Here is a 27,266-nt window from a genome sequence, read left to right as displayed (position 1 = left end):
TCCAAATTCCTCAACACTGAAAGGAGTTGAAACAGAGCTCACTAAAGTTCTCTGTGGCATCAACATTTTTTGAAAAAACTGATTAGTTGTATAATGTCAATGGACATTTAGTGTCTGGTAAAATTACTCAAATAGCACATGGTAGATATTTACCAGACTGGAAAAAAAAATCACCCTTTTTAACTGATGGAGGAATGGGTGAATCCTTGTTCTGGATAGTTATACCAGCTTCTCCACATTCCTGTGTAAATAAATCTCATTTTGGTTTACTCAACAGGACTCAATTTAGTTGACCAGCACAAAATATCCAAGCCACATAGGAGAGACTAATGAACCAACCAGGATCAAAGAAAATTACCCAGTATCAAGGTTCTCCATAAGGATAAAAATTTCAGACTCACTGAAATTCTTACTCCTTAAAAATTCAAAAATCAGGATCATTAATCTCAGTGACTGTGATCAAGGTCACAAAAACGCCTTATCAAATCATTGGAGGTTGAAAATAGGCAATCATTTTACCTGTTTAAAATAACACAAGACTCGGGAGAGTCAAGAACAATGTCCTGCTCTCTAACATCCGCTCCAAAGTCAGCTTACAAATAACCACCAGAAATGCAGTTCTTGGCGTTGCATTAAAAGACATAAGGCATGGCATCATGTCAACCAACCAAGCTATTTACCTGCAGTTTCCTTTAAAGGCTTTGATTGTCGTTTACTTACTTTCAACACTATATTATCTACCAAAGCATTGCAATACAGCTACTCACGTAGCTAAAGGGGCCTTCATGTCCTTACTTTCGCTTGCATACATCAGTGAAGAAAGCCCTTGCAGGCGGTCTCCAGGAAAACCCAGCAGGTTGATGATTTTGAGCAGGTTGGGGGGCACCATGGATATGCAAAGGTGAAAAAGGCCATATCCAAAGCTAACAGCACCTTTCAGTCTGTTTAGAGACTCCTCAGACACCCCTTCAGCCATAATGTGATTATCATTTGCAGCGTCAGAAGTCAAAGGCTCTTCAGTTAGCTTCTTCTGATACAGTTCCTGAAGGGCATTGATGTCCAGATAGCATTTATTATAAATCTTCCAGGCTTTCCTAAGGATCCACCCACCTTTTATATAGGCTACAGAGAAGGGAAGAAAGCAGAAGAAAAACAAGCATTCAAAATAATTTTACTGTAATGATAAGGGACATTGAAGAATGACCTGAAATTCGAGCAAAAATTTAAAAAACAAAAACAAGAAAAATGACTATCATTTCCCATTGCACCTCGTTTTCTGTGGACTACACTGGATGACCACTCGGCAAGAACCACGTATCTTTTTTGCTCACCGTTCTACCAAGTTACTCGCATGTGAGCTGGGACGGAGTAGCTGACACTCGCTGCAAGGTTCAGTGCGTGACTGCCAGCACGCAAGCATCACGTGAACCTGACTTTTGTTCCACACTCTCTGTGAAACACGGATCTCCACCGCGTTTGTGAACTACCACGGCAACTTTGCCAATAAACCTCTTTCGGAACTCCTCAGGTTTGTCTATCCTGTGTCTCATTCCTCCGGAAGTTTTAAGTCTAATTCACTGCTGAAAGTACACCTGAGCATCAAGCGTGGCAACTTGCCAAAAAAATAAAACGAACCAACATAAAGGATGAATCTATACTTACTGGGTGAACAAATGGGCAGTTCATTAAGGCATAAGTAGTTGCTGTTCAATGCAGCAATGCAAACCATCCCCCATTCATCTGTGTCTAATGCCTACGGCGTGGCTTCAGCTCGCCTTACTAGGATGCCAATATTTGGTCTATGAGGATGACGCTCAGCCCCTGCCCCAGCCTACATGCAGGCAGATCCAGGGAAGGCAGGTGGCAGAAAGAAGCTATGTCACACCAGAGGTGAGAAGATGTTATTTATGAAGCTGCTTCCATTATTTCCTGTCAGACCCATTTTTGAACATGGTCCTCATCTCTGAAAGATTTCACAGACACATGGGATTTGCCCAGTTCCAGGGCTCACTAGCCCCTCGTACACAAGCCCACAGCTCCTGCCTCACCCTCTTCTCCTGTGAACACTTACACATCTTCTGATGGGAGAGGGAAGGGGGAGCTGACTTCTCTGTGCTTATCTGAGTGTATCACCACCATACTTCTCAGTGAAGGTCTTCTATAAGGGATTTTCTGCAGAAAAGAGCTGATACACTCAGCTCGGTTACCAATATGGCACCAGTCATCTGACCCCAATGCACCAATGGAAAACAAGATGAGCTGTCCTGGGCTTCTGGGCCCTTTAGAACAGTGGAAAAAGAAGTTCGTAAGAAGTTATTTTTAAACTACAGAAAATATGTAACATAAAATCTGATTTAAAAAAGTCTAATCCGAAAGTGATCTAAGAACACATGGTCTATACAGAAAAGAGCCATCAGAGAAGGCCTACTGCTAGCCTTTGAAAGGCCCACTTACAAGACTGGCCCATGGCTGGGGATGTGAACTTGGACTTGGGAGGGTTTCCAGCACTCTCAGAAAGGATAAGAGTGGCTCACTGTGCCGGCCACCCTGCTTACAGAAGTAGCATGTTTTAGTTTGAACACCTGCTTTCCCCCTGAGGGCCTGGAATTTGGGTACGTGCAAGACAGGGTGTATCTATGCATGGTCAGCCCCCAACAAAAGTCTGGGTGCTGGGTCCCTAACAAGCTTCCCAACTGATAACAAACGTCACTGGCCAGAGAATTAAGCATATCCTATGCGACTCCACTGGGAGAAAATTTGGGGTCACTTGTGCCTGGGTCTTCCTGGACTTCATCCCATGTACTGTTTCCCTTTGGTCATTTTGCTTTGTATCTTTTGCTGTAACAACTCACAGCCATGAGCTTGATTATATACTGAGCCCTCATCAGAAATCACTCCATCTGAGGGTCTTAAGGACCCCCGCTCCATGGAATCAAACTAATATTTTACTTCACTGTATCCATTTCTTGACAAATGATAACCACATCTCCTATGGGATGACCACTCAAAACACAACCAACCCATAAGTTCCAAGTTCTAGATTGTTAACATCCTGTAGACTAAGTCCACTTAAAAGAATAGTTACTGTAAGAGAGGATGAACAAACAAAACGAAAGCTTTATTTTTAAGGAAACTATTTTTATAACTTTATAGTTATAAAAGTAATACACATTTGAAGCAGCTCATTTAGTTCAATTTAGAAAAAAAATTTTTTTTAACCAACTGAGCCACCCAAGCACTCCAATGTAATAAAAATACTTACTGAACAAATATTACATTTCAGGCACAGTTCTAGGAGAATCAAAGGGAAGTAAGATACAGATCCCGCCTATCAGAGGCACAATGACTCTTCCCCTTCTAAATGGAAGTACTGCGAGAAAATGAAAGCTCGGAGAAAACCCTGAAACCTACAGACTAACAAAGCACTCTGGTTGATCTTGTACACCCACAAACAGGATACTCAGGGCCCAAAAAGCCCAAGGTTGAATGGAAAAACAAAAAAAGAAAAAAGCAACACAAAACCAACTGGGATCTAATAAAAAGGAAAACACGGACTACAGATTTAAAAAATGAAAAAACAAAAATGTGCAAAACCCTAAAACTGTTCATTAGCTATTGTGTTCCTATTATGCGCCTAGCACCTTGCCTGGCAACCAAGGGATACAAGAGAACCAGAAGACATAATCTCAGCCCTTCGAATGCCTACAATAAAACTGAAAAATAGAACAAATGAAAAAAAAGTGCATAACATAAGGCTATATATAGCTCTATGTGCTAGTTTATGTGCCCCACTGGGGTCATATGGAGAAAAATGAAAACAAATCATGTTGACATGATGGGTGAGTTGTTCCTTATTTCCTTTTGTCACTAAATTTTTCTATGTAATAAATATATAAATGAATTACTGCAGAATAAGTATTGCAGGATTTCAGTAGAAAACTTCACTCCTTCCTCCCCCGAAGCCTAACTGGAAATCTTAAGAAAAATGGTTAATTCTATTTTCTCCTGCATTTCTGGGCTGCTGTGGCTTCATTCAGGAAGAAGAGCTTCCATCCAGGGAAAGGTAGCGTTCCAGGAGCGAGGAACACGAGTGTGGGAGTCTGAAGGAGCAGGTGGGCAAGGCGTTCAGAGCCAGAGTCAAACAGGAGACACAGAGACCAAAGGGGACAGGGATGGTATGCTTAGGTTATGGGGGCCCCCTGATGCCCCACTAAGGGCCTGCACAGAAGCAGCAGGCTACTTCTAGGACTGGGGGTGAGGAGACCACCCGTGTTAGGAAAACACACTGTAGTAATCCATATCTCAGGTGAAGAGTCATAGCAGAGGATGGTAGGAATGGAAAAAAATGTGAAAACCCATCAGTGCCAACTGTACAGACTCGGTCAACAGCAACAACAAAAAAAATGACAATGGGAAAAACCCTGTTTTTACAAAATAAAACATAATCCAACAGGTCTTTCATTTCCTACCTAAGACAGGAGTTTAGGCATCCATGTTTAAAAGCATATATTAAAATATGTAGTAACGAGTTTTAACACCTTTAAAACCCAAAGTTTTGACCAAGTCAAAGACTAGAATCTGTGCAAGACAAAGTTAATGAGAAAGATGTAAAGGCAAATCTGGTCTTTGCTACTCTCTGAGCTTCTGGCAGAGAAACAGCTTCCCTAGGACCCTCACCCTATTTCCCTACTTCCAAATGCAGGAACCAAAACATGTGGGCACAGCCAGGCCAAGTCTAGAGAACAAAGGCCCAGTGAGGAGCCGGCAGAGCCGGCCACACGCTCCACGGAGACCGCAATGCAGTTCCCGCTGGAGGGAGCCCCAGCCACCCTGAAGCTATAGCACACATTTTCCCAAAAGACAGAGAAACCGTATTGAAGAGCCCCACATCCTGCACAGCCCTCCCTATGGCTCCTCCAAAAGGTCAAATATAAATCATTCAAGCACTGCTCTCGGTGCCTCTGAAGGGAAGACACACACAGCAGAAAACCACAGACCATTTGCCTTCCCCTATTCGGACCAGCCTTGGTCAGCTGGGTGTAGGGGGAGAGGAAAGTTGGTCCCCATTAAGGGCAGGGTGGCGTGGGGGCAGCGGGAGGCAGGCAGTGGGAGTCCTTCCCAGGAAGGGGCAAGAATTGTCTAGAAAGTGAAAATACCAAGTCCTACTAATGGATGTTGGGTTTCATCTTAGAGATTTTTCAGCATGGGATCGTATCTGGTAGGACCCCTACCAGAGCATTCTGTCGGTTCACTTCTACATGAGGCTGTTTAACCCTCCAATGAAAGATTAGTTCAGGCTTACCTTTTTTGTAACCCACGGAACAGACTTTGGGAGAAAAATGGTTTTGTTTTCACTTCCAAAATACTTCTAAAAGACTCACTTTTCCAAGCTCAACTCTTCTTGGGGTTCAGCGGTGCCCCGCTTCTTCCTGAATGGCATCACCCTTCTTTCGTCCCTTCAGTTCACACATGACACCCCCACCGTGTGTATGAGGGAACAGCACAGCGTGTGCCAAGGACATAGAGAGGGAAAAGGGACTTCCGTTCTTATCACCAGGCTCAGGATCTTGCTCGATGTGCCCTAGGCTGTTTCCCAGCTGCTCACGCCCTGTGCACCTGATCTGTGACTAACTCACACATCTGGTGGGTAGAGTATCCCCTGAATTAGAACGGACACGCTCCTCTCCCCTACCAAGCCAGATGTCCCCTCAGGGCAAGAGCTGCATCTCACTCCTCTCTAGAGCCCTGGCACCCATCACCCCACAGTGCGGGGGGCAAAGCAGGGGCTCTGTAAGCGTGGGGAAAAAAGCAGGCAGACATCGCTGCCGCCCTCAAGATTTCAGTCAAATACTGTGGACAGACACGTGCCCCAAATTTTGTACTGCTTTGTCACGAACTCTCTGAATGGGCACAGAAGTCACATAGGAGAGCAAAGGGCAGATGACGAAGTGAGGAAAGAAGGCTGGAAGGAAGCTGGCCTGGGACGTCCCTGGAGAGGCAAGAGAACCATAAAGGGTCTGAGGGCCTTCCACACTGAGAGGGCAACACGCACAAAGGCAGGGGGCAGCACAGGGCATTCAGGGAAGCACCGGGAGCTCGGCTTAGCCAGCTGCTGAGAAGGCAAGCAGGCGGGCGGGGAGAGCAGGCAAGTTCGTACAGGCCACCTGAGGAAGGAATTCAAACTTTCCCTGCAGGAGATGTAGAAGAGCCAAGTGTTTAAAGCACAGGTCTTACGAGTTTTAGGAAGATGGCTCCCACGGCAACACAGAGAATGGGGTCTGGAGAAGCAGGGGACTCAACAGTAGGCTGCCCCCCATGCCAGGGGCTAGGGCCATAGGATACGAGTGAGCACGGCTGGGTTTCTGGGCCTCTGGGAGGGCGGAGGCCCATGGAATCAGGCTAAGGTGACGGGAAAATGGTGAGGACACTAGGAATTCAGGTATGAAACAGGACACCCAGGGCTCAGGCCCAGGCTCTGTCCTCACTAACAAGGTCTATCAACTAAGCTTCATGGAAGTCACGCAGCCTCAACTGCCTCACCTGTGAAAGAAAGCAAACTTAGCTGAGGAAAATTTATCAAGCCTCTGTTATGCCAAGAATACAGAGGTGAGTACAACATAGGGCCTATCCTCAAGTCTAAAAGGAAGGAAAGGGGGTGCCTGGGTGGCTCGGTGGGTTAAGCCACTGCCCTTGGCTCAGGTCATGATGTCAAGGTCCTGGGATGGAGGCTCTTGGCAGGCTCTCTGCTCAGCAGGGAGCCTGCTTCCTCCTCTCTCTCTGCCTGCCCCTCTGCCTACTTATGATCGCTCTCTGTCAAATAAATAAATAAAATCTTTAAAATAAATAAATAAAAGGAAGGAAAGGAAACAAAATAAGGTGGCAAGTGCCATAAAACAGGTTTTAAAAATAGCTTCTTTGTGTTTTGAAAGTAATGAATATCTGCTCATTGGGGGGAAAAAAACAGACAAGCAGCCCTGGATAACAGAGTCCATTAAAAAGGTATTTATAAAGTAGGGGCGCCTGGGTGGCTCAGGGAGTTAAAGCCTCTGCCTTCAGCTCAGGTCATGATCCCAGGGTCCTGATCCCAGGTCCTGGGATTGAGCCCTGCATTGGGGCTCTCTGCTCAGCAGGGAGCCTGCTTCCCTCTCTCTCTCTCTCTCTGCCTGCCTCTCCATCTACTTGTGATTTCTCTCTGTCAAATAAATAAATAAAATCTTTAAAAAAAAAAAGGTATTTATAAAGTAGTATATAAAATGAAGAGAGATGATGGGATAATCCATTACAAAGAAGTTCAAACGGGAGAAAACACAAGAGTTCTTTTAAAGTATGAAGCATTTAAAAATTCACAGATTCATCCCTACTTGGAGCTCAGATGAGTGTGCACACACCCCGCCCCCACTCCAGCACCACCCACTCGAGGTGGGGGAGGGGCACTATAACAAACATCTCCAAGAAGGCAGTTTTTCTGCAAGAAAATTATCCATCAAAAAAGTTTTCTAAGAGGAGTGCCTGGGTGGCTCAGTGAGTTAAAGCCTCTGCCTTCAGCTCAGATCATGATCTCAGAGTCCTGGAATCAAGCCAGGCCTCAGGCTCTCTGCTCAGTGGGGAGCCTGCTTCTCCCTTCTCCCTCTCCTTTTGCTACTTGGCTCAGGCTCTCTCTCAAACGAATAAATAAAAGCTTTAAAAAAAAAAAAATGGATTCCAACAAAGTAAGTTTTTTATAGTTTAATAACCCTGTGGGCTTCTAAAAGGCTATTGAAGAACATTTTTGGTTGTTTGTTTGAAACAAATAAGGAGATATTCATAAAACAAATGACCACTGTGTCCATTTATGTCTGTCAGAATTTCATTTCAATATCAATATCTGTTCAATAAATTATATGGCTTTAGGAAAAACAAAGAGGACTGTTCAAAATCGGTGATAAATGGGATTAAATAATTGATTAATATCAACCTACAAGGAGAATGGGAAAAGACAAAGGCAATTTATGAAAGAAATACAGTTTATTAATAAAATATAAAAATACATTGACCTAATAACCAGAAAAGAAAAAAAAAAGGCAAAGCAAAGAACACCTCAATGCCCAAAAGTAATTGGTTAAATAAATCATGGTACATTCATATGAAAAACTACTGTTACTATTTAATAGTTTGAAACTGAGTAACAGGGAAATATGTAAACATGTAAAATACAATCTAAGGGAAATATGTAAAATACAATCTAAGAGGGAAAAGTTGGGTACAAAGCACTATAGATTCCATTTTATAAAAGAAGTATGGAGAAACACAGAACATTAAAGAGTGATTTCTCCAAGTGGTAAGACATGACTTGCTTTCTTTTTCACCCTTCTCTATTTTCCAAGTTTTCTGTAACAATGCTCAGTAATTTTTAACCAGGATAATGACTTTAGAAATAAACAGCATGAATCGATATCTCGGTTTCATGAGGGCACACGTAGCACAGGGTTTATCAGCATATTATATGTATTCATTAATTATTTGTCAAACAGACCCATGAATGAGCCAATAAGGGATATATTAACTTTTGGAAATTTTATACACTTCCAGACTAACAAAAGAGTTGTAAGATTAACACAAAGAATTCCCAGATGCCCTTTACCCCAAACATTATACTACACTGGATTTATCCTTCTCTCTAGATAGGTATTTTCTCCTAATGGCTAAAATTAGCTCCTCTAAAAAGTCCTTCTTGAGTGTCAGAAAAAGGAAGTACAAGATCACAGAAAATGCCAGAGCTCCTATCTTGACCTGAGAAGTTGAACAGCTCTGCTGCTTTTAATATAGATATGAATGGAGGGCTTCAAGTGGGGGATTTTGTACTGATGTATCCCAGAAATTTCACATGAGCTATGAGCCTTCAACCATGTAAGTATCAGGCAAGTCCCAAGAGGAGGATTAGAGAGAAAAACATAGAACAGCAGAACCAAAGCAAAAGGCCAACATATTTTAAAAGAAGGATAAATTCTAGCTAGTCCAAATCTTGGAGGTCAAAATAAAAGTTAAGTTCCATTTCTGACTTGAGCCAAACAGAAAAAAAGCATCCTCAAGAATGAGCCGGAGGAAAGAGACAGGAGAAGGGAGAGGAAAAATCGGTGACTGGCAGTCGAAAGAGAATAGTGTACTTTACAACTCAGCTGCAACAGACCCTGCTTCATTTAAGGTTTGGAAGGAAATGCTTTTGTGGTTGTGAGTTTTAGCTTATTTCCTTTCGGAATTTTCATTTTTTTCCAAGTAAATCCTATCTGCCAAAGCAGCAAATTTCTCCTGGCAGGATCAGACCGATACTCACATAAGCTGAAGACTTGGTGTCTGTGTTAAGAGTCTTCCAGAAGCTGTCAAAGACTCAATTTGAGTCTACAGCTCTCAAGATATCAAAGCTACAGAATCCTGGAAAACAATGGTCTTGGGACAAACTAAGACATTCGTTATAGCCCTTACTCGAGGTTGTTCAAATGTAGGTCATTCAAGTATTTTAGGAAATACCTGGTACCCACTCTGGCCCTCAATTAACAACTTCCTGAAAATTTTAACTTAAACCAGTTATATTTCACTTTAAAGATTATTCACAACTTGATTCTCATGAAGGAAAAGCAAGATCTATCTATCTGGCACCAGCAATTTCTCTAACTATGACAGAATTATCTTGAGACAAGAGGATGAAACACGGATTCAAGTCTAAAACCACTCCCCTAAACACACATTAGGAACTCGTGATTTCAAATTTGCTAAGTAAAACTCAGTATCATGCCCCAAAGATGTGCCAAATATTTTCAAAGGCTAAAATACAAGGCACTGTAATAATGGGGCGGGGGAGGACGGGGTAGGATTACTTCTTGTGTCCACTGAATTTTGAAAGTGATTCAAAATAATGCTTTGGGGATGCCTGGGTGGCTCAGTCATAACGCATCTGCCTTCATCTCAGGTCACAATCCCAGGTGCTGGGCTACAGCTCCGCATTGGGCTCCCTGTTCAGCGGGAGACCTGTTTCTCCCTCTCCCACTCACCCTGCTGGTGTTCCCTCTCTCGTGGTCTCTGTCAAACAAATAAAATCTTAAAAAAAATAGTTAAAAAAAATTAATAATGCTTTGACATACCTGACAATTCTTGTTTCACAAACGAGAGCACAGCCAGATAGACCTGACAGTCGGCAATGATTATTTGCCTCTGAAGCCGATCAACCATAGAGGGGGCAGATTTTCGGACGTCAACCTGTTGGGTGGAAAGAAAGTACATGCTGACAAATCACACACAAGAACAGGACTCCATCCAAATCCCCGTTACTTTACTATGCAAAATAATTTCACATAGGAACTGTGAAGCAGGGCATGGAAAGCCAAGACCAGATTTATACCATATTCCCATGAGATCTGGCTCTGTTTCGTTAACCATACGATGAAGAACATTGTAACAAAAACAAAAAATACTGCAACTCAAAGACAAATATTCTAAGCAAGAACAATTAAGTTGGTGGACGCCAGGAAAGTCAACACAAAAGTTCAGATGTTTGCCTTCTTTGAAACGAGTTCTTACTTATCCAAAATAAAAACCACTAAAGGTAGAAAACATATTCCCCAAAACAGATACCTCAAAAAGCCACTCTGCAGCCATCTACCTTCATTCATGTAGGACGAACAGGGCAGGTCATAACTTCAGTGCACACAACTGAGATATGAGGGTCGAAATCTGATTACATTTTAGTTAAGGAGAAAATAGGTTTGAATGAACCACAAACTGAACTCAGAATTTAGGCTATACCTCTAAGATGACTACCTCTATGAAAGAAGCAAAACATAAAACAAAAAAAAAAAAAACCCAGACTTTTTATAAAATGTTGGTCCTTTGTTGGTAAGTGAAAAATGTTGGTAAGTGAAAAAAACTTATCCCCAAATAGAATACTACATTCTCAATGCAAAGTGAACCTGAACAAGATACACCAAATACTTTTCATCGGCTTTCACAGTAGTAGAAGAAATGCTAGGATCTTTACAAATACGACAATAGCATATATAGTAGACACAAAAGAATGAACTGTTTTCCTTTTTTCTACATTAGCATAATCTATTCTGGTCACTATTGTTGCAAGTATAGTCCTAGAACTCATTACTTTGCTTAGGCAAATGTCAGTCTATTGATGCTCCCTGTTCTTTGTAGTAACATCTACTGTGTGGGGTTGGTGGAAGGGCTAATGAGGTATTGTATGTGAAAATGCTTTTTTCAACTGCAAAGACCCATTATCAATGTTAATCCCTAACATACGTGGTTAGACATGGAATTAGAATCAGAAGACACACATATAAATAACTTAGAGTCTAATGAGGGGACGCTGACCTCGTTACCATGTAATGTAGTAAGTGCTCGGAAGGGTCGAGTACTGAGTACTACAGGGACAAGCAGGAAACCTGCTCAACATGGCTCCGGGGATCGGGCAAGAGTCCTTAGAGAAAATGATCTAGGAAGAACTCAAGGAGGAGGAACCAGGTCCAGAGGGAGGAGAATAGTCTAGGAAGAGGGAAAGGAAGTGCCACGTCAGTCACAGTAAGGAGTTTGGCAAGGAGCAATGGAATGGGGTAAGGACACCGAAAACGAAGCCAGCAACTATTTACATTTTAGAGACTGTATTACGGGGAATGAATTTGAGGCCAGTGAGGTTTGTTGCCGGCAAATGGGGATGGTGGCTGACCTAAGGACATGGCAGGGGTGGAGAGAGACGTGGATGAACTCCGGAGGCACTTTAGAAAGAGAGCGACAGGACTCGGTCACTGATCAGATGCGGGGTTTGCACAAGGAGCCAGCAAGGAAAGCTCTGGTCCTTCTGCGGCGTCAGGAGATGGTACTCTCGCCTGTCAGAGGCTTCCTCGTGGTGGACCCCATCCCTAAGAGCAGAGGTGAAGCAACCTGGACATGAACGAAGATGGGCAGCTTTGGAGGACTATAACCCAAAGACGGGTTTGTCAGTTCAACAGGTAACACAGGGGAGACCCCTGGGCCCTCCAGAAACACCAGAGGGTAAAGAGGATGCCTCCCCAAAGACTAGACTGCCGCACTGAAAGGTGAAAGCGAAATCAGAAAAAGTGAATTACAGTGTTGTTGCTGTTATTAGGGGAAAAATTAGGTAAATAGCTGAATTTTTCAATAATGCCAAAATGCAACATACTTGAATTATACATTCGCACGAAAGCCTTACTACAAACGCTCTTAGCATGTGGCCCATTATGGAAGAAGATAATCTTAAAATAGCAAAAGAATTAATGCACTGAATGGCTTTAAAGACTGACACGGCAGGTGGAGGTGGGTCCTATTGTTCAAAAAACATATATTTTACATAATCAAAAGCTGTAAGAAGCACGTAGTGCTTTCAGTCATATCCGAAATTTCAGAAACCAAGTAAAGGAGCAATGCCGGACGTCAGCGGCACCCCGTTCACAGCCTAAGGACAGAACTTACATTTTTCTTAATTTTATTCTTGATGGTTTCAATTACTCCAGCCTCCTCGCTTTCACAGAGCTTCTCTGTTGTCTTTAAGTCATCACACGCCAACTGCATTTTTTCCTCCTCAAATGTCATCATGGCGTTCTTCCAAGAAAGAAATAAGGAAAGAATGAATGAATGAGTCATTCTCTGGAAATTGAGGCGATTTAATACAACAAAATCCCAAACGAGGACCGTCCCCCAAAATTCAAATTATATTTGTTGCAAATAAAAGAATTAGGATGTTACAGCCTACCCCAATCATTTCCAAGAACTATAATCTCAATATGAAATAATATACCTCTATCACACCTACATGAAAAAATATATGGTAGTAAACATTCTCACAGTTACCGTTCTAGGATCTTTTTCGTTGTTACTGAACACAGTAACCAAAGCCCTGTGTAATTTCTGATCGGTCCACTTCGTTCAGTTTTTATTGATGTCTCACTGAAAAGTTCATTCTCCCCACACATAGACCCCACACATTACCCTGTCAAGACATGCTAATGAAATATCAGCGACTAGGTTTGCCTTAAAAAGTGTCAGTCTTTTCAGGGACAGCAATCCAAATGGGTTCCTTTACTTCCTTTACTTGGAACCCATATTATACTGCCCATAGTGAAAAATCCCACTGGTGGGTTTTTCCAGGCCACATCTGACTGGGTAGAGACAATCCCTTCTCTGCTGAAAACCTGCTCCTTTCACCAGTGACACAGAGGTTTCTGAGGTTATGAATGGGCTGTAGGGGCAGAGACCAGACACTTGGTTCTTGGAAGGACCTAATGAGCTCATGGTAGCTAGCACTCTACTGTGCCCTACCCATTCAGCGAGCCCTCCCCCCCACTTGGCGTTCTAGGCCTCCTTGGTAGGACTCCAGTATACTATCCCCTTATAGCGAAACCAGACCACAGCCACCTTTGCCCAAGCCCCCTGCCACACTTTCTTTCCAATCAGACCGCAGACCTGCTACAACCTCTCTTCCCCACCTTCCTCCTCCCAGCCAAGCCTTTGGCTGCATCTCCCTCCCTGCCTTTGTAGTGAGGTGGGTCCTCATGTGATTCCCAGGGTACCACTGTCCTTAAAGTCGGATGCTATGTTTTATTGTAAATGCGCCTTAAAAATTTGTGTTGTATTCCCTGGCAAGAGGAGGAAATAAACAGCCTGAATGAAAACCCATGTCACCAGAAACTGGCCTGATGCCTGCAGTAGGGCACCGAGAACAGGCACAGGACACACCAGTCTGCAGAGATCTTCCTAGATCTGAAATTATTTTAATGCTTTCTCTATTTTACTTTACTCGGTTTCTACACATACTGATTATAAATATGTTACACACATACACATTTGCTATTATACCATTCTATGATAGTTTCTTTTTTTGTTGTTTAAGATTTTATTTATTTATTTATTTATTTATTTGACAGAGAGAGAGAGAGAGAGAGAGAGATCACAAGCAGGCAGAGAGTCAGGCAGAGAGAGAGAAGGGAGAAGCAGGTGCCCTGTTGAGCAGAGAGCCTGATGCGGGGCTCGATTCCAGGACCCTGAGATCATAACCTGAGCCAAAGGCAGCGGCTTACTCCACTGAGCCACCCAGGCACCCCCAATAGTTTCTTTTTAAATTATGTATTTGAAAGTGGTTTGTGTTATAGTATACATATTTCTGGGAAAAAAGCACCCAACTTTCTACATTGCCAAATTTTCTTCAAACACCTAACTGCAACCTATTCCTTCAATTCCTAAATACTAATATTTAAAAATGTAATAGTAACTAATAAGGTTCAACTCTGCTAATTTAACTTGCTTCCCAGTCCACATTTATTCAATGTAATTTTAAAGCAAGCCTTTAGTATCCAAAGTCTGACCTTTTTTGTTTTTTAATCCCTAATGCAATTTTTTGGAAGGATCTTTGCAATTTGATTTTTATTTGAAAAAAAATTTTTTATTGGGAAAAACAGAATACTCTGGAAGGTATAAGCATTTAATTTTTTAAATAAAGGGAAAGAGAATATCTCATAGATGCTGGCTAATAGGCAAAACTTTATCAGACTTTTAAATGCTAAAAAGATCTGTATCTATAGGGGCACCTGGATGGCTCAGTCACAGTTAAGCATCTGACTCTGGATTTCGACATAGGTCATGATCTCAGGGTCATGAAATTGAGCCCCTTATCAGGCTCTGCATTCAGTGGGGTCTGCCTGAGATTCTCTCTCCCCCTCTCCCTCTGCCCTGCACCCCCTACCCTGTGCATATGCCTGCTCTCTAAAATAAATTAAATAAATCTTTAAAAAATTTAAAAAAATAAAAGATCTGTTATCTATACAGCTAGTAACTTTAATACATACTTTATATACTTGTTTCCTTCATGCCAATAGCTCTTCCCATACCAACTTACCAAAAAACTGACGAAGCTGGCTCCAAAACTCATTAACGGGCTATGATTTCTGTTAAGAAAACAAAATAAAATTATTTTTAATGTATACTAAAATAAATATTTGATATATTAGGATTACTATATATTCCTAATAATTGGACGGATAAGCAAAGTCTTAAAGCTGATTCAATTATCCTAAGAAAGGGGCTCCTGGGTGGCTCAGTCAGTTAAGTGCCTGACTACTGATTTCAGTTCAGGTCACGATCTCAGGGTTGTGAGATCAAATCCCATGCCAGGCTCCACGCTGGGAGTGGAACCTGCTTGAGGCTCTCTCCCTCCCCCTCTGCCCCTACCCTCTTCTCACCCGACTTGTCTCAATTAAAAAAAAAAAAAAAAAAAATTATCCTAAGAAAAAGTTGGAGGCAAGGAGGTTCACGGATCTGTCTGCTAAAATAGAACTGCCTGATTCTTCAAAGCAAGGCAAACAAGAAAATCAAATTCTAACAGAGACTGCTTTAGTAAACCAACCTGACATCTGCAAACATGTGGCCAACGAAGATGATCGATATTCATTTTAAAAAATGCAAAACATGGGGCACCTGGGTGGCTCACTGGGTTAAAGCCTCTGCCTTCAGCTGAGGTCATGATCCCAGGGTTCTGGGATCAAGCCCCGCATAGGGCTCCCTGCTCAGCAGGGAGCCTGCTTCCTCCTCTCTCTCCGCCTGCCTCTCTGCCTACTTGTGATCTGTCAAATAAATGAATAAAATCTTTTTAAAAAATGCAAAACATGTTTGAAACTTTACACACATAAAATATCATTTTTAAAATAGATCAAAGGTTTTTTGTTGTTGTTGTTGTTGTTTAAACCATGGAGCCAACCTTGAAAGTTCACTCATTCCATCAGAACTTTAAGAATGCCTCCCTAGGGTAACACTCTTGGGTCCTCTCCCTCCTCAGGAGCTTTGTATTATCACTCTGTTACCACTCAATAAACCTTGCTTTGCTGCCCACCAAAAAAAGAAAAAGAAAAGAAAAAAAGAAGAACGCCTCCTTCGAGTCAGACACTCCACCACTGTAATAGTCATACAATTACATATGTAAGCCAAAGAGAAACTAAATCAAACTAATACTAATTCAACGAATAAAGGAGTATAAACTTTCCACTTCAAATCACAACCAGTGCAAAATCCAAATGTCTGTACATTTCACCAGAAGAGAAAACAAGTGGTAACTGCCTTCTTGAAGTAAAATAACTTTGCTGATTTTTTTAATTATGTAAGATAACATATGGTCATTCTAAAAAAAGGAGAGAACAATGCATTTAGTTAATCCCCTACAGGAAATTTAGTTTGTGTCCAAAGAGAATGTGTGTTTGGGGGTGGGGGGTGGGGAGCATGAGCATCGGTGTGTGTGTGTGTGTGTGTGTGTATACATACACGCGTATAGCCAATGCGTGTATCAGATGAACGTCTTGTACCTATGTATTTTCAGGCAAGTCCAATATATTCTTGGGATAGATTGCTAGAGATAGCTTTACTGAGTCAAACAGTATGTATACCTATTTTCCTCTTCTGCGGGGAGTGAGTGAAGGAAGCAAGGAGAGGGAGGAAGGTAGGAGAAAGAGGAAGGGCAGCAAGGAACCCGATTTATTTGGAATATCTAGGTTCTGCTACATTCCCCCCCCATCTATTTAGTACTCACTCAAATTCTACAATGAACAACAATTTGTTTACCCCCACCTAAGAGGATCCTAAACCAACAAGAAAAATTGTAGGAAGGTCAACTCATTCGTGAAGAATCCCCCACCAGCCTTCACATCCCTAAACCCAGCTCGAGCAGCACATCTGGAGTCCGGAGCCACACCTGCCACCGCTCTACCACGAGGCAGAGCAGATGGCAATTCTCCCAGCCCGTGGCTCTGCGTGGACATACCATTACAGGCTCCCAACCTATTTTGGTTTGCTTATGAGCGTCCCCTCTAAAACATTATTTTCTGCCTCTTAACCCTTATCAAGCCTTACACACAACAGGCTTCCAACAAGTACGAACCAGTGAAGGAATGGAAGGCAGAGACCCCTGCCTTTCAGGAACAAACACGTCTAATCATAGGCTCCAGTGCCTCCCCTTTCTTTGCCAACACGTTAGCCACCTTGACGCCCGAAAGATGAAAGTTCCTTGCTCTGGACTAAAATTAGGTTTCTGAGAGCCAAGGCTATTAATTATTCATGGTACACTAGCCTGGTCCTCCGTACTTCACATACCATTGCAGGGGGAAAGCCAGCCCCATGGGAATGCTCTTTCCTCCCTGATGCAAAGTTTCCACAAACCTCGCAGCATCTAGGACATCAGACCTTGTACCCAGCGCAATAAGCAGACCACTAAACACGCACAACCCCCCCCCCCCCCCCAGGCTGCACAAGACCTGTCGTTTTAGGACTTTAACAAGGTTCACTTGACTTTTCTCAAGCTCCATTAATTTACCTCATCTTGGTCACTTTGGCCCAGAGATGTGTTTCTACATAAAACTCACTCACTCGGGGGATTTGGAAATGTTCCCTAAGAGTACAAGTCTCATTACTTTAAAACTAGAGCTAAGGAAGCAGAAGGAAGAGGCTCCTCGCTCATCACAATATGCTCACACTGGGAACCAATTACCAACGACCCAAACTGGAAGGGAGTGAGGATATTATGTAAAGACTGAGTATAAAGGTAAGCATTAGAACCAGAACACAAACCTTCCTAAATACCAGGAAATCTACAAGAACAGAGGTGAGGACAAGTGAAATAGACCACCCGGTAAAAAACCCCCTTATTTAAAAGAAGGGAGGATATGTATAAAAACATATACATATTTGCTAATATTGAAAAACAATGGTGGAATAACCTATAATTTTAAAAAAATGGATACCCACAAGGTGAGAAAAGGAATAGGGAAGAAGAAACAAGGACAGAAACAAGGCTTCTCTATAGATTAAACACTGAAACCATGTAAATATTGCATATCATTTTAATAACACAACCCCTAAAAAGTAAAATTAATGCAAATTCAGTTGGTAAAATAACCACACAGAATTATTCCAAGTGATGTTAGAACACAATAGACTAACAGTGCATTTTTATTATGAAATACCCTTAAAAACAGACCTCAGAAGATGGCAAAAAAAAAAAAAAATTGTTTTCAATAATCATATCCTCACCAGTCAACTTGGTATTGTCCTTCTAAGGCTGCTGGGGCTGTAGTTTGTGATAAAGTAACATGGAGGTATGTCAGTGTTTGTTGGGACTCAGGGCTTTGTGCACAGGAAAAAGAATGAAGTTAATTAAAAATCTTATAGCCTAGGCTAGGAACTCATCTTTAAAAAATACTTATTTCCTGTCTACTGAAGAAGCCTAGAAATAACACCACCAGTAGCACTGAGAATGCTTAGTACCTTCTCTAAATACATTCAGAAAAAGAGCCCGTGGCTCCTTGAAGAAATGACTGATTCCAGGGCAGGGATAAGAAATGTTCAGGAAGAGCCTGGAATAGCTTATTATAGCAGAAAGCAAGGAAACTTAAAAGCTATATAAGCATCTTGAAGAGGTTCCCACTATGCAAACATGGGACAATTTAATTCCTAATGAAGGTAAAAACAGCAATGGATTGAAACATCAAATATGAATAAACGGTAAGTCCATAATGGTACTTTTAATGAAAAACAAAACAACAAAACCCCTCTGGTTGTTTATGGAAGATCCTAAGGAACGAACTCATTGTTTTGGAAAGGGATTTAAAAGAAGAGAACAGGGGCTCCTGGGTGGCTCCGTGGGTTAAGCCTCTGCCTTCGGCTCAGGTCATGATCTCTGGATCCTGGGATCAAGCCCCATGTCGGCCTGTCTGCTCAGCCGGGAGCCTGCTTCTCCCTCCCTCTCTGCCTGCTGCTCTGCCTACTTGTGATCTCTCTCTGTCAAATTAAATAAATAAAATCTTTTTAAAAAAAATAAGAGAACAAACAAGCATGTACCCTGTTTTTTCTCTAGGGACTCAGACTAATGAATTAGCTGGGTGGGAGGGCAGTCTTTTTACAAAAATATCCTGGGTAATAAATGAAAAGCAAAAGATAGAATCAGTGTTTCATTTTGCAGCTCCTAATGAAGTAATGGACCTGGGCAATGACTGTAGAGACAAGGGAACATATTAAACAGCACCACGCTGATAGGATCAGCAATAGCCAAGCTGTGGAAAACTCTACAGGACAAAAATCCTAGTTTCCTCAATGACAATAAAAAAGTACATAAGGAGAGGGAAGAAATGGAAAGGGACTCTCCAAAATAAAAGGTATAGAATACCACAATTAAAGACAGAGACACATCAAATAAACACACACACACACACACACACACCCCAATTCAAATAGGAAACAAAAATCAAAATAGCATCAAGTCACTAAGACTCTAAGGATAAAACTAACAGAGATGTATAGTACTGCCACACTGAAAACTCAAAACATTACTAAAAAAAAATAAAAAATAAATAATAATAATAAAAAAAACCTAAACCAGTGTTGTTGTTTTTTTTTTTTTTTGGGGGGGGGGGTTCTTTTTTTTTTGGTAAATCTTTTTTTAAGATTTGATTTATTTATTTGACAGAGAGAGGTCACAGGTAGGCAGAGAGGGGGGGGGGGGGGGGGGGGAGCGCGAGGGAGCAGGCTCCCTGCTGAGCAGAGAACCCGATGCGATGCGGGGCTCAATCCCAGGACCCTGGGATCACAACCTTCGCCAAAGACAGAGACTTAACCCACTGAGCCACCCAGGCGCCCTAATTAGGGTTTTTTAACATTTTGGGTCAGGTAATTTTTTCTTGTGGGGGCTGTCCTAGGAGTTGTAGGATGTTGGGCGGGATCCCTATTCTTGGTCTACAAGATGCCAGTAACACACAGCCACTCTTCCACCATAAATGTGACAACAAGAATGTCTCCAGACTTTGCCAAACGTCCTCTGGGAGCAAATCAACCCTGCCTGAGAACCACTAATCTCAATACAGAGATATACAGTTCATATGGGTTGGAATTCAACATTGCTACAATGTTAATTTCTCTTAAACTGAACTATAACTTCAATGCAAGCAAAATCCCTGGTGTGTGTTTATGCTGTGTACATGTGTCTTGTACCTGCTGTGTGTATTAAAAAGTTGAATCTAAAAATCTGCAATGGCCAAACCAAATTTGAAGAATAATGATAAAGCTGAAGACCTAATATCAAAACTTAATTAAAATTAAGAATTGCATTCACTCAGAGATTAAAAAAGACAAGTCACAGAGTAGGAGAAGACAGTTAAATATATTTATCCAACAAAAAGCTCATCCTCAGAATATATAAAGAATTCCCACGAATCAGTAAAAAACCACACCACCACTAAAAACAGCAAAAGTCTTTACTAGGCCCTTCACAAAAGAGGATATCTTAAAGTCAATAAGCATATTAGAAAGTGCCGAAGAGCACTGGTTATCAGGGAAATACAAATTAAAATCACAATGAGATTCTACCATGCTCTCATCAGACTGGCCATACTTGCAAGGACTAACACTACCAAGTGTTAATGAGAATGTGGAGCAACTGGAACTCTCATACACTGTTTAGCAGTATCTACTAAAGCTAAAACACATGCCGACCTGTGATCTAGTAACTTCGCTGCTCGATATATGTATCATATACATATGTATATATACACATACACACATTTATATGTGTACATGTAAATACATATATGTACACATGTATGTACGTGTGTACACACACACACACACACACCCCAGAATTGAATTATTACTATGCCCGCAAAAGATATGTATGGCATGGTACCCGAATGTTTATAGCAGCAATGTCCACAATAGCCAAACTATGGAAAGAACCTAGATGTCCATCAACAGATGAATGGATTAAGAAGATGTGGTATATATACACAATGGAATACTATGCAGCCATCAAAAGAAATGAAATCTTGCCTTTTGCGACAACGTAGATGGAACTAGAGCGTATCATGCTTAGTGAAATAAGTCAAGCGAAGAAAGACAACTATCATATGATCTCCCTGATATGAGGAAGTGGTGATGCAACATGGGGGCTTAATGGGGTAGGAGAAGAATAAATGAAACAAGATGGGATTGGGAGGGAGACAAACCAAAAGTGACTCTTAATTTCACAAAACAAACTGAGGGTTGCTGGGGGGAGAGGGGGTTGGGAAAAGGGGGGTGGGGTTATGGACATTGGGGAGGCTATGTGCTTTGGTGAGTGCTGTTAAGTGTGTAAACCGGGGGATTCACAGACCTGTACCACTGGGGATAAAAATATATTATATGTTTATAATAAATAAATAAATAAATATAAATAAATAAAAGTGATTTTTAAAAAAAAAACAATAGAAATTTTTTAAAAAGGGGGGGGCGCCTGGGTGGCTCAGTGGGTTAAGCCGCTGCCTTCAGCTCAGGTCATGATCCCAGGGTCCTGGGATCGAGTCCCGCATCAGGCTCTCTGCTCAGCAGGGAGCCTGCTTCCTCCTCTCTCTCTCTCTGACTGCCTCTCTGCCTACTTGTGATCTCTGTCAGATGAATAAATAAAATCTTTAAAAAAAAAAAAAAGGTATGTATGGCATGGTAATAGTACTATTCACAGTAGCCTCAAAGTGGAACAAATAATTGTAGTATATTCATTCAATGAAACAGAATAGTTCCCAGCTAACAAACTCCTGCTAAATATAATAACATGAATCAATTTCATAGATAATGTTGAGTGAAAAAAGCCAGACACAAGATTATAGGATTCCATTGATATGAAGTTCAAAACTACTGTTCCGCCCTCTGTCATCAGAGGGCGGAATTACTCACTGAGGAGGAGCTCAAGGGAAGATGCTGGAATGCTGAAAATATCCTATAACTTTATCTGGGCTTAAGTAGTTATATGCGGTGTTTACCCACATATACATTCTTCACTATATGTAAGTTTAAAAGAAAAAAATTAAAGCGAAAAAAATTCAGATAAATAATCACTGAAGGCATTTGATTAGATCAATGAATTATTAATTTATTAAGTATGGCTACATTTTCAAAACTATTTTTTAGAGAGGTTTACAAAAATATTTACAGATGAAATGATGACTGGGACTTGCCTCGGATACAAATTAAGGTAAGAGTATTAAAAGTGAGCAGAAGTACAGATAAAACACAATTGGCCATGACTTAATGCCTAAGGCTGGCTGACCAAAGGCATGGCTGACCATGGCAATTAATGATTTTTATGTACTTAAGAAGATATAGGATATTTTCAAAACAAAAAGTTAAAAAGCAAACACAAATCAAAAATCCTCTGCAAAAGAGGTCTTTTGGAAAGAGAAAGAGAAAGAGAGAGGAGGAGCAGGGAGCAGAGAGAGAGGGAGAAGCAGGCTCCCCACGGAGTAGGGAGCCCCAATATGGGACTTGATCCTAGCACCCTGGGATCATGACCTGAGCTTAAGGCAGATACTTAACCTACTGAGCCACCCCGGGGCCCCTGGAATCCTTTTTGATGAGAAGTCTTATTATGGTCATTGCCATTGTTTGCTTTTTGAAAATGAACCACCAGTAGAAATAAAACGGCTCTAGATTTTTCTCTCTGTATATGGAGTCTCCCAAAGGCAGAAACCCTGTTGCAAATACCGAGGAGCAACTGATGATCTTTTCCTCACGAACACTGCCAAAGTTTAAAGCACATTTTTCTAGGATATTAAAACCCGGGATAATGAAAACTCCTGAAATACAGCAGAAGATAATATATGCACTTGATTTTCAAAGGAGCATTTTTTCCTTTAATAAATGGGCATAATTATTATCAGTCAGGCCCTAAGAGAATATGCTTTTTCAAATGGGATTTTAACCTAACACAATGGCAAGTGGCTGGAATTTTTTAAACTTCTGATATTTGTGAAAATGTTCTGTATTTATATGATGTTGAGTTCTTAGAAGGATTCCCCAAAAGGACTTTTCTCCCCTTCATATGTGCAGGGAGATTGGACTTTGTGCATTAACAAGTTGATCCAGGGCCACCTGAAGCTAATCAACCATGGCAATCAACCTCACCTTTTGCAGCAGCCCCGAGATCCCAGATTGAGGATCAAAGAAATAATCATAAATTCACTCCATGCTGCTCTTTAAGGGGCTATGCCTTTTCTGTGACCCAGGCTGCTCACGTGACCCATGATGTTTTTAAAAAGCACGGGTCCTTAGGGTGCCTGGCTGGCACATTGGTTAAGTCTGACTCTTGATTTTAGCTCAGGTCAGGAGATCAGGCCCCTTGCCGGGCTCCACGATGGGTGTGGAGCCTGCTTAAGATTCTCTCTCCCTCTGCTTCTGCCCTTCCTCCCTCTTCTTCCCCACCCCTTAAAGTTCCAGAGCATTATAGGAGCAATTAAGGTACTGAATGCTTGCATAGATATCACTGTCCTTGCCTTCAGAAACAAAACTTTTGCTAACAAGACAAGTGATATCCTGTGCTCTGTCTCGTGTCTCTATGTGCTCTAAATGGGACAAAACTGTCAGTACTGTCAGTACTTCATTTTTCTCTGAAAGTAAACAGTGCCAACAGAAGAAAAAAGCTAAGTGCAGGAAGCCACTCACTGTAGCATTATCTGGGACAGAGAAAACCTAAAAAACTGTCCACATAGGGGGAAAGCTTCATGACACTGGATCTGGAAATGATTTCTTGGATAGGACACCAAAGGCACAGGCAGCAAAAGTAAAAATAAATAGATAAATAAAAATAAAAAGTAAAAACTGGACTGTATCAAAATAAAACCTGTCCATGAAAGACATGATTTACAGTAAAAAGGCAATTGCAACCCACAGAATGGGAGAAAATATTTGCAAATTATCTGGTAAGGGGTTAATATCCAGACTATATAAGTAACTCCTATGACTCAATAACAATCAAAGATAACCTAATTAAAAGACATTTCTCCAAAGAAGATATACAAACGGTCCAAAAGCACATGAAAAGATGCTCAATATCACTGATCCCTGGAGAAATGCAAATCAGAACCATAATGAAATGCCACCTTACGTCCATTTGGATGGCTGTGATGAGAGGAAGGAAAGAAAATGAAAGTGTTAATGAGGATGTGGACAAATGGGAACACTTGGGCACTGCAGGAGGGGATGTAAAATCGTGCAGCCTTGTGGAAAACAGCAGAGCAGTTCCTTAAAACATCAGACATGAAATTTTCCTGTGGCCCAGCAATTCCACCCCTGTGTATATGCCCCAAAGCACTGAAATCAGGAACTCCAACAGATGACTATATACCCATGTTCCAGCACCGTTACTGAGAAGAGCCACTAAGGAAGATGAATGGATAAATAAAATGCACACAAAATGAGGTATACATGTATAATGGAATATTATTCAGCCTTAAAAAGGAAGGAAACTGACTCATGCTGCAACGTAGATGAGTCATGAGGACGTTAGGCTACGTGAAACAGGACAGTCTCAAGAAAGTACCGCACGAGTCCAAGTACACGAGGAACCCTTAGGAGTCCAATTCAGAGAGACAGGAAGTAGGATGGTGGTTGCCAGTGGCTGGGGGTAGGGAGGAATGAGAAGCTGTTTAGTGGGCACAGAGTTTCAGTTTTGCAAGAGGAGGTCTGGCAATGGTTCGAACCACAATGTCAATGTATTTAACTAAATGGCATCCTTAAAAGTGGTTCAAATGGAAAATACCATGTTATGTATATTTTATCGCAATCAAAAAATTTCCGAAAATGGACAGAAAGCCTGCAAGAGAGTAACCTAGAATAACCTAGAAAAATGCCTGTGACAGAATATAATGTAAAAACAAAAGTTCTGTGTTCACTATGTTCCAATATGTACAGACAATTAAAAGAAAATGAAAATACTTGTTGTGGGGGAGGGCAGTAAGATTAATGGTGATTTGAGTCAATGTTAAGTGTATGAATGTGGGATGATAAACAGTCACGACAAAAGCTGCACTAATCATCTGTTTCAATAACGTCATCGTAGACACACTCCCTACATTTAGACACCTTTTAGAGAGGGAAAAAAAATGCATCACTTAAGTCAATTTACTTGTTCTAAATACTCCGTGATTCAGTTGTTGCTTTGATACAATTTCTCAACAGAACAGAGCATCCAGCCAACCAAACAGAATAATGGGGCGATTCAAGAGCAAAACAGACAAAGCTTGCGTGGGAGTGAGCTATTCACTCAACGGCAAGCCCGGGCCCAGCTGTGGCCCAGCGTACGTACTGTGAGCGTGGGGCATGGGGACAAAGGGTCGCCAATGGAGAGAGATCCTTACAGGAGGTGATGCCCCGAAACGGTCTGATGGTTTTCCAAAAAGGAATGCAAATGATTTGGAGATTGCTTTTCATAGTGTCTATGTAAGTAATGTAAATAAGATTTTTAAATGCATCCCTTCCAAAATATTTAAAAAAAAAAAAAATGGAAGCCAGCCAATAAGCCAACTCGAGTCACAGAGTTCTTGCTTTTTGAACTAATTATCTTATTGGAAAATTTTCTCCATTTTTAACAGGGAAATCTTCCCTCTATCATGCGGACTTCTCCCACCCTGCCAAGAAAAAAAAATAAGAAACTCCTTATTACAAAGCCTTCTAGCAAAAGGAGAGTTAAAAACTGAAGTATGCCAAAGTCAGTACAAAATAGGTAAAGGCTGGGGCTGTCTAAATCTCATAGGACACTGGCCACCTGCATGTAGACCTGGTAACTTGTCCTCGAGGATCCTGGCCTATTCCCTCAATTTCACTGTCCTGTGTTTCGAGTCCTCTCTTGAGTACATGGTGTTAACGAACAATAGAGACTTAATGGACTCTTCCGCAATGCACTACGTCTTCCAAATAGACTGAACTTACTTTTCGACCCCTCTCTGCAATGGGAAGCCACTACAGTGGGCTGGCTGAAGAGCTCAATCTTGATCTGAAGACGGCAGCAAGGAGAGAGAAAGGAACACCCGCCCTACCAGAGCCAAAGAGCGGGACTGTTTTTATCACTCGCCAGCTAAAGAGTCGAGAAGGCTTCTACTATGCCAGGGACCAAGAACAGCAACATCTCCAGCCCTTGTTCTTGTGGCATTTTCTCAACAAATGGGCTTGCATGACAGCGCCTGCCCCCTGTGCAGGAAGACCAAAGGTGCCTCCACAGTGATGAGAGAAAGGCTCCAGCCCATGGGTCTAGCAAGAAAAGTGCCCTCTTCCCTCAGACGGCAGCCGTGGAAAATAAAGGTGACAAAGTTCATTTGAAAGGTTTTTCTTGACATGATTTATCATAGTTGTTAAGAACATTCCTCAAAACCGGAAAACTCTAATTGATTCTGAAAGTATCTTAGTTACAAAGTCCTACAAAGACTTCCTTCATGTAGGACACATAGCATCCCTAGAGGTCCCCCGTACGAATGGAGAACATTGGTACAAAGCTCCCTTTTGAAGCCTGTTACAAATCAGATTATAATATAAATTAATTAACTCTCAGGTACCAGCCTGTTAAGCATCCAACTCTGGATTTTGGCTCAGGTCATGATCTCGGGGTTGTGAGACGGAGCCCCGTGTCGGGCACCATGCTGGGTATGCAGCCTGCCTGGGATTCCCTCTCTCCTTCTGCCCTTCCCCTTCATTCCTGCCCCTGCCCCCCAGGTTCATGCTTGCTCTCTTAAAAAAATAAAAAAGGAATAGCAGTGGATCTATTCCATTCACGGTTCATTCTCCAGGTCCATGCACCCCGCTGCTCCACATGTCCTAAGTCTCCAGGATAAATTTCCAATTTTAAAGCACCTTCCTGGAGTGTGTGGCCAACTCTGAGCCTGTTCAGTGAAGGGTTGAACTGTCAATCCTATCCAAGTCAAACAAGTGTGAGAGTGATGAACAAATCAGGCCCAACCACAAACTATACAATTTACTATCAAAGTCAAATAATAGATGGCTTTCCACATCACTCCTTTCAATTCTTCAACAATTTAGATTGAGAACCATAAATTTTATTTTCAAAAAACGAAAGTATGTTTTTAAAAAGCAGGATATTTACAGACACCTGGGTGGCTCAGTCTTAAGCATCTGTCTTCAGCTCAGGTCATGATCCCAGGGTCCTGGGATCAAGTCCTGTATCGGGCTCCCTGCTCAGCAGGGAGACTGCTTCTCCCTCTCCCTTTGCCCCTCCCCCTGCTTGTGTTCTCTCTCTGACAAATAAAATCTTTTTAAAAAGCAGGATATTTGGGGCACCTGGGTGGCTCAGTGGGTTAAAGCCTCTGCCTTTGGCTGAGGTCATGATCCCAGGGTCCTGGGATGGAGTCCCCCATCAGGCTCTCTGTTCAGCGGGGAGCCTGGTTCCTCCTCGCTCTCTGCCTACTTGTGATCTCTGTCTGTCAAATAAA

The 27,266-nt window shown here is 41.8% G+C and overlaps 1 protein-coding gene across 2 annotated transcripts in view; it reads right to left on the bottom strand.

Moving 5' to 3' along the window:
* Positions 1–27,266, bottom strand: part of TTC39C (tetratricopeptide repeat domain 39C) — a 103,859-nt gene that overhangs the window by 43,313 nt on the left and 33,280 nt on the right. For both annotated transcript variants that reach the window (XM_059409370.1, XM_059409369.1), the window contains exons 2-5: positions 14,885–14,933; positions 12,466–12,594; positions 10,116–10,230; positions 768–1,122 (exon numbers count right to left, since the gene is read on the bottom strand). In XM_059409370.1, the coding sequence (XP_059265353.1) occupies positions 768–1,122; positions 10,116–10,230; positions 12,466–12,594; positions 14,885–14,933 (648 nt within the window). The remainder of the gene's footprint in view (positions 1–767; positions 1,123–10,115; positions 10,231–12,465; positions 12,595–14,884; positions 14,934–27,266) is intronic.

Source organism: Mustela nigripes, chromosome 8 (assembly GCF_022355385.1).
Source record: "Mustela nigripes isolate SB6536 chromosome 8, MUSNIG.SB6536, whole genome shotgun sequence".
NCBI classification, from domain to species: Eukaryota; Metazoa; Chordata; class Mammalia; order Carnivora; family Mustelidae; genus Mustela; species Mustela nigripes.
The sequence above is the reverse complement of the archived record's forward strand: the minus strand, read 5'-3'. Positions and strand labels throughout refer to the sequence as shown.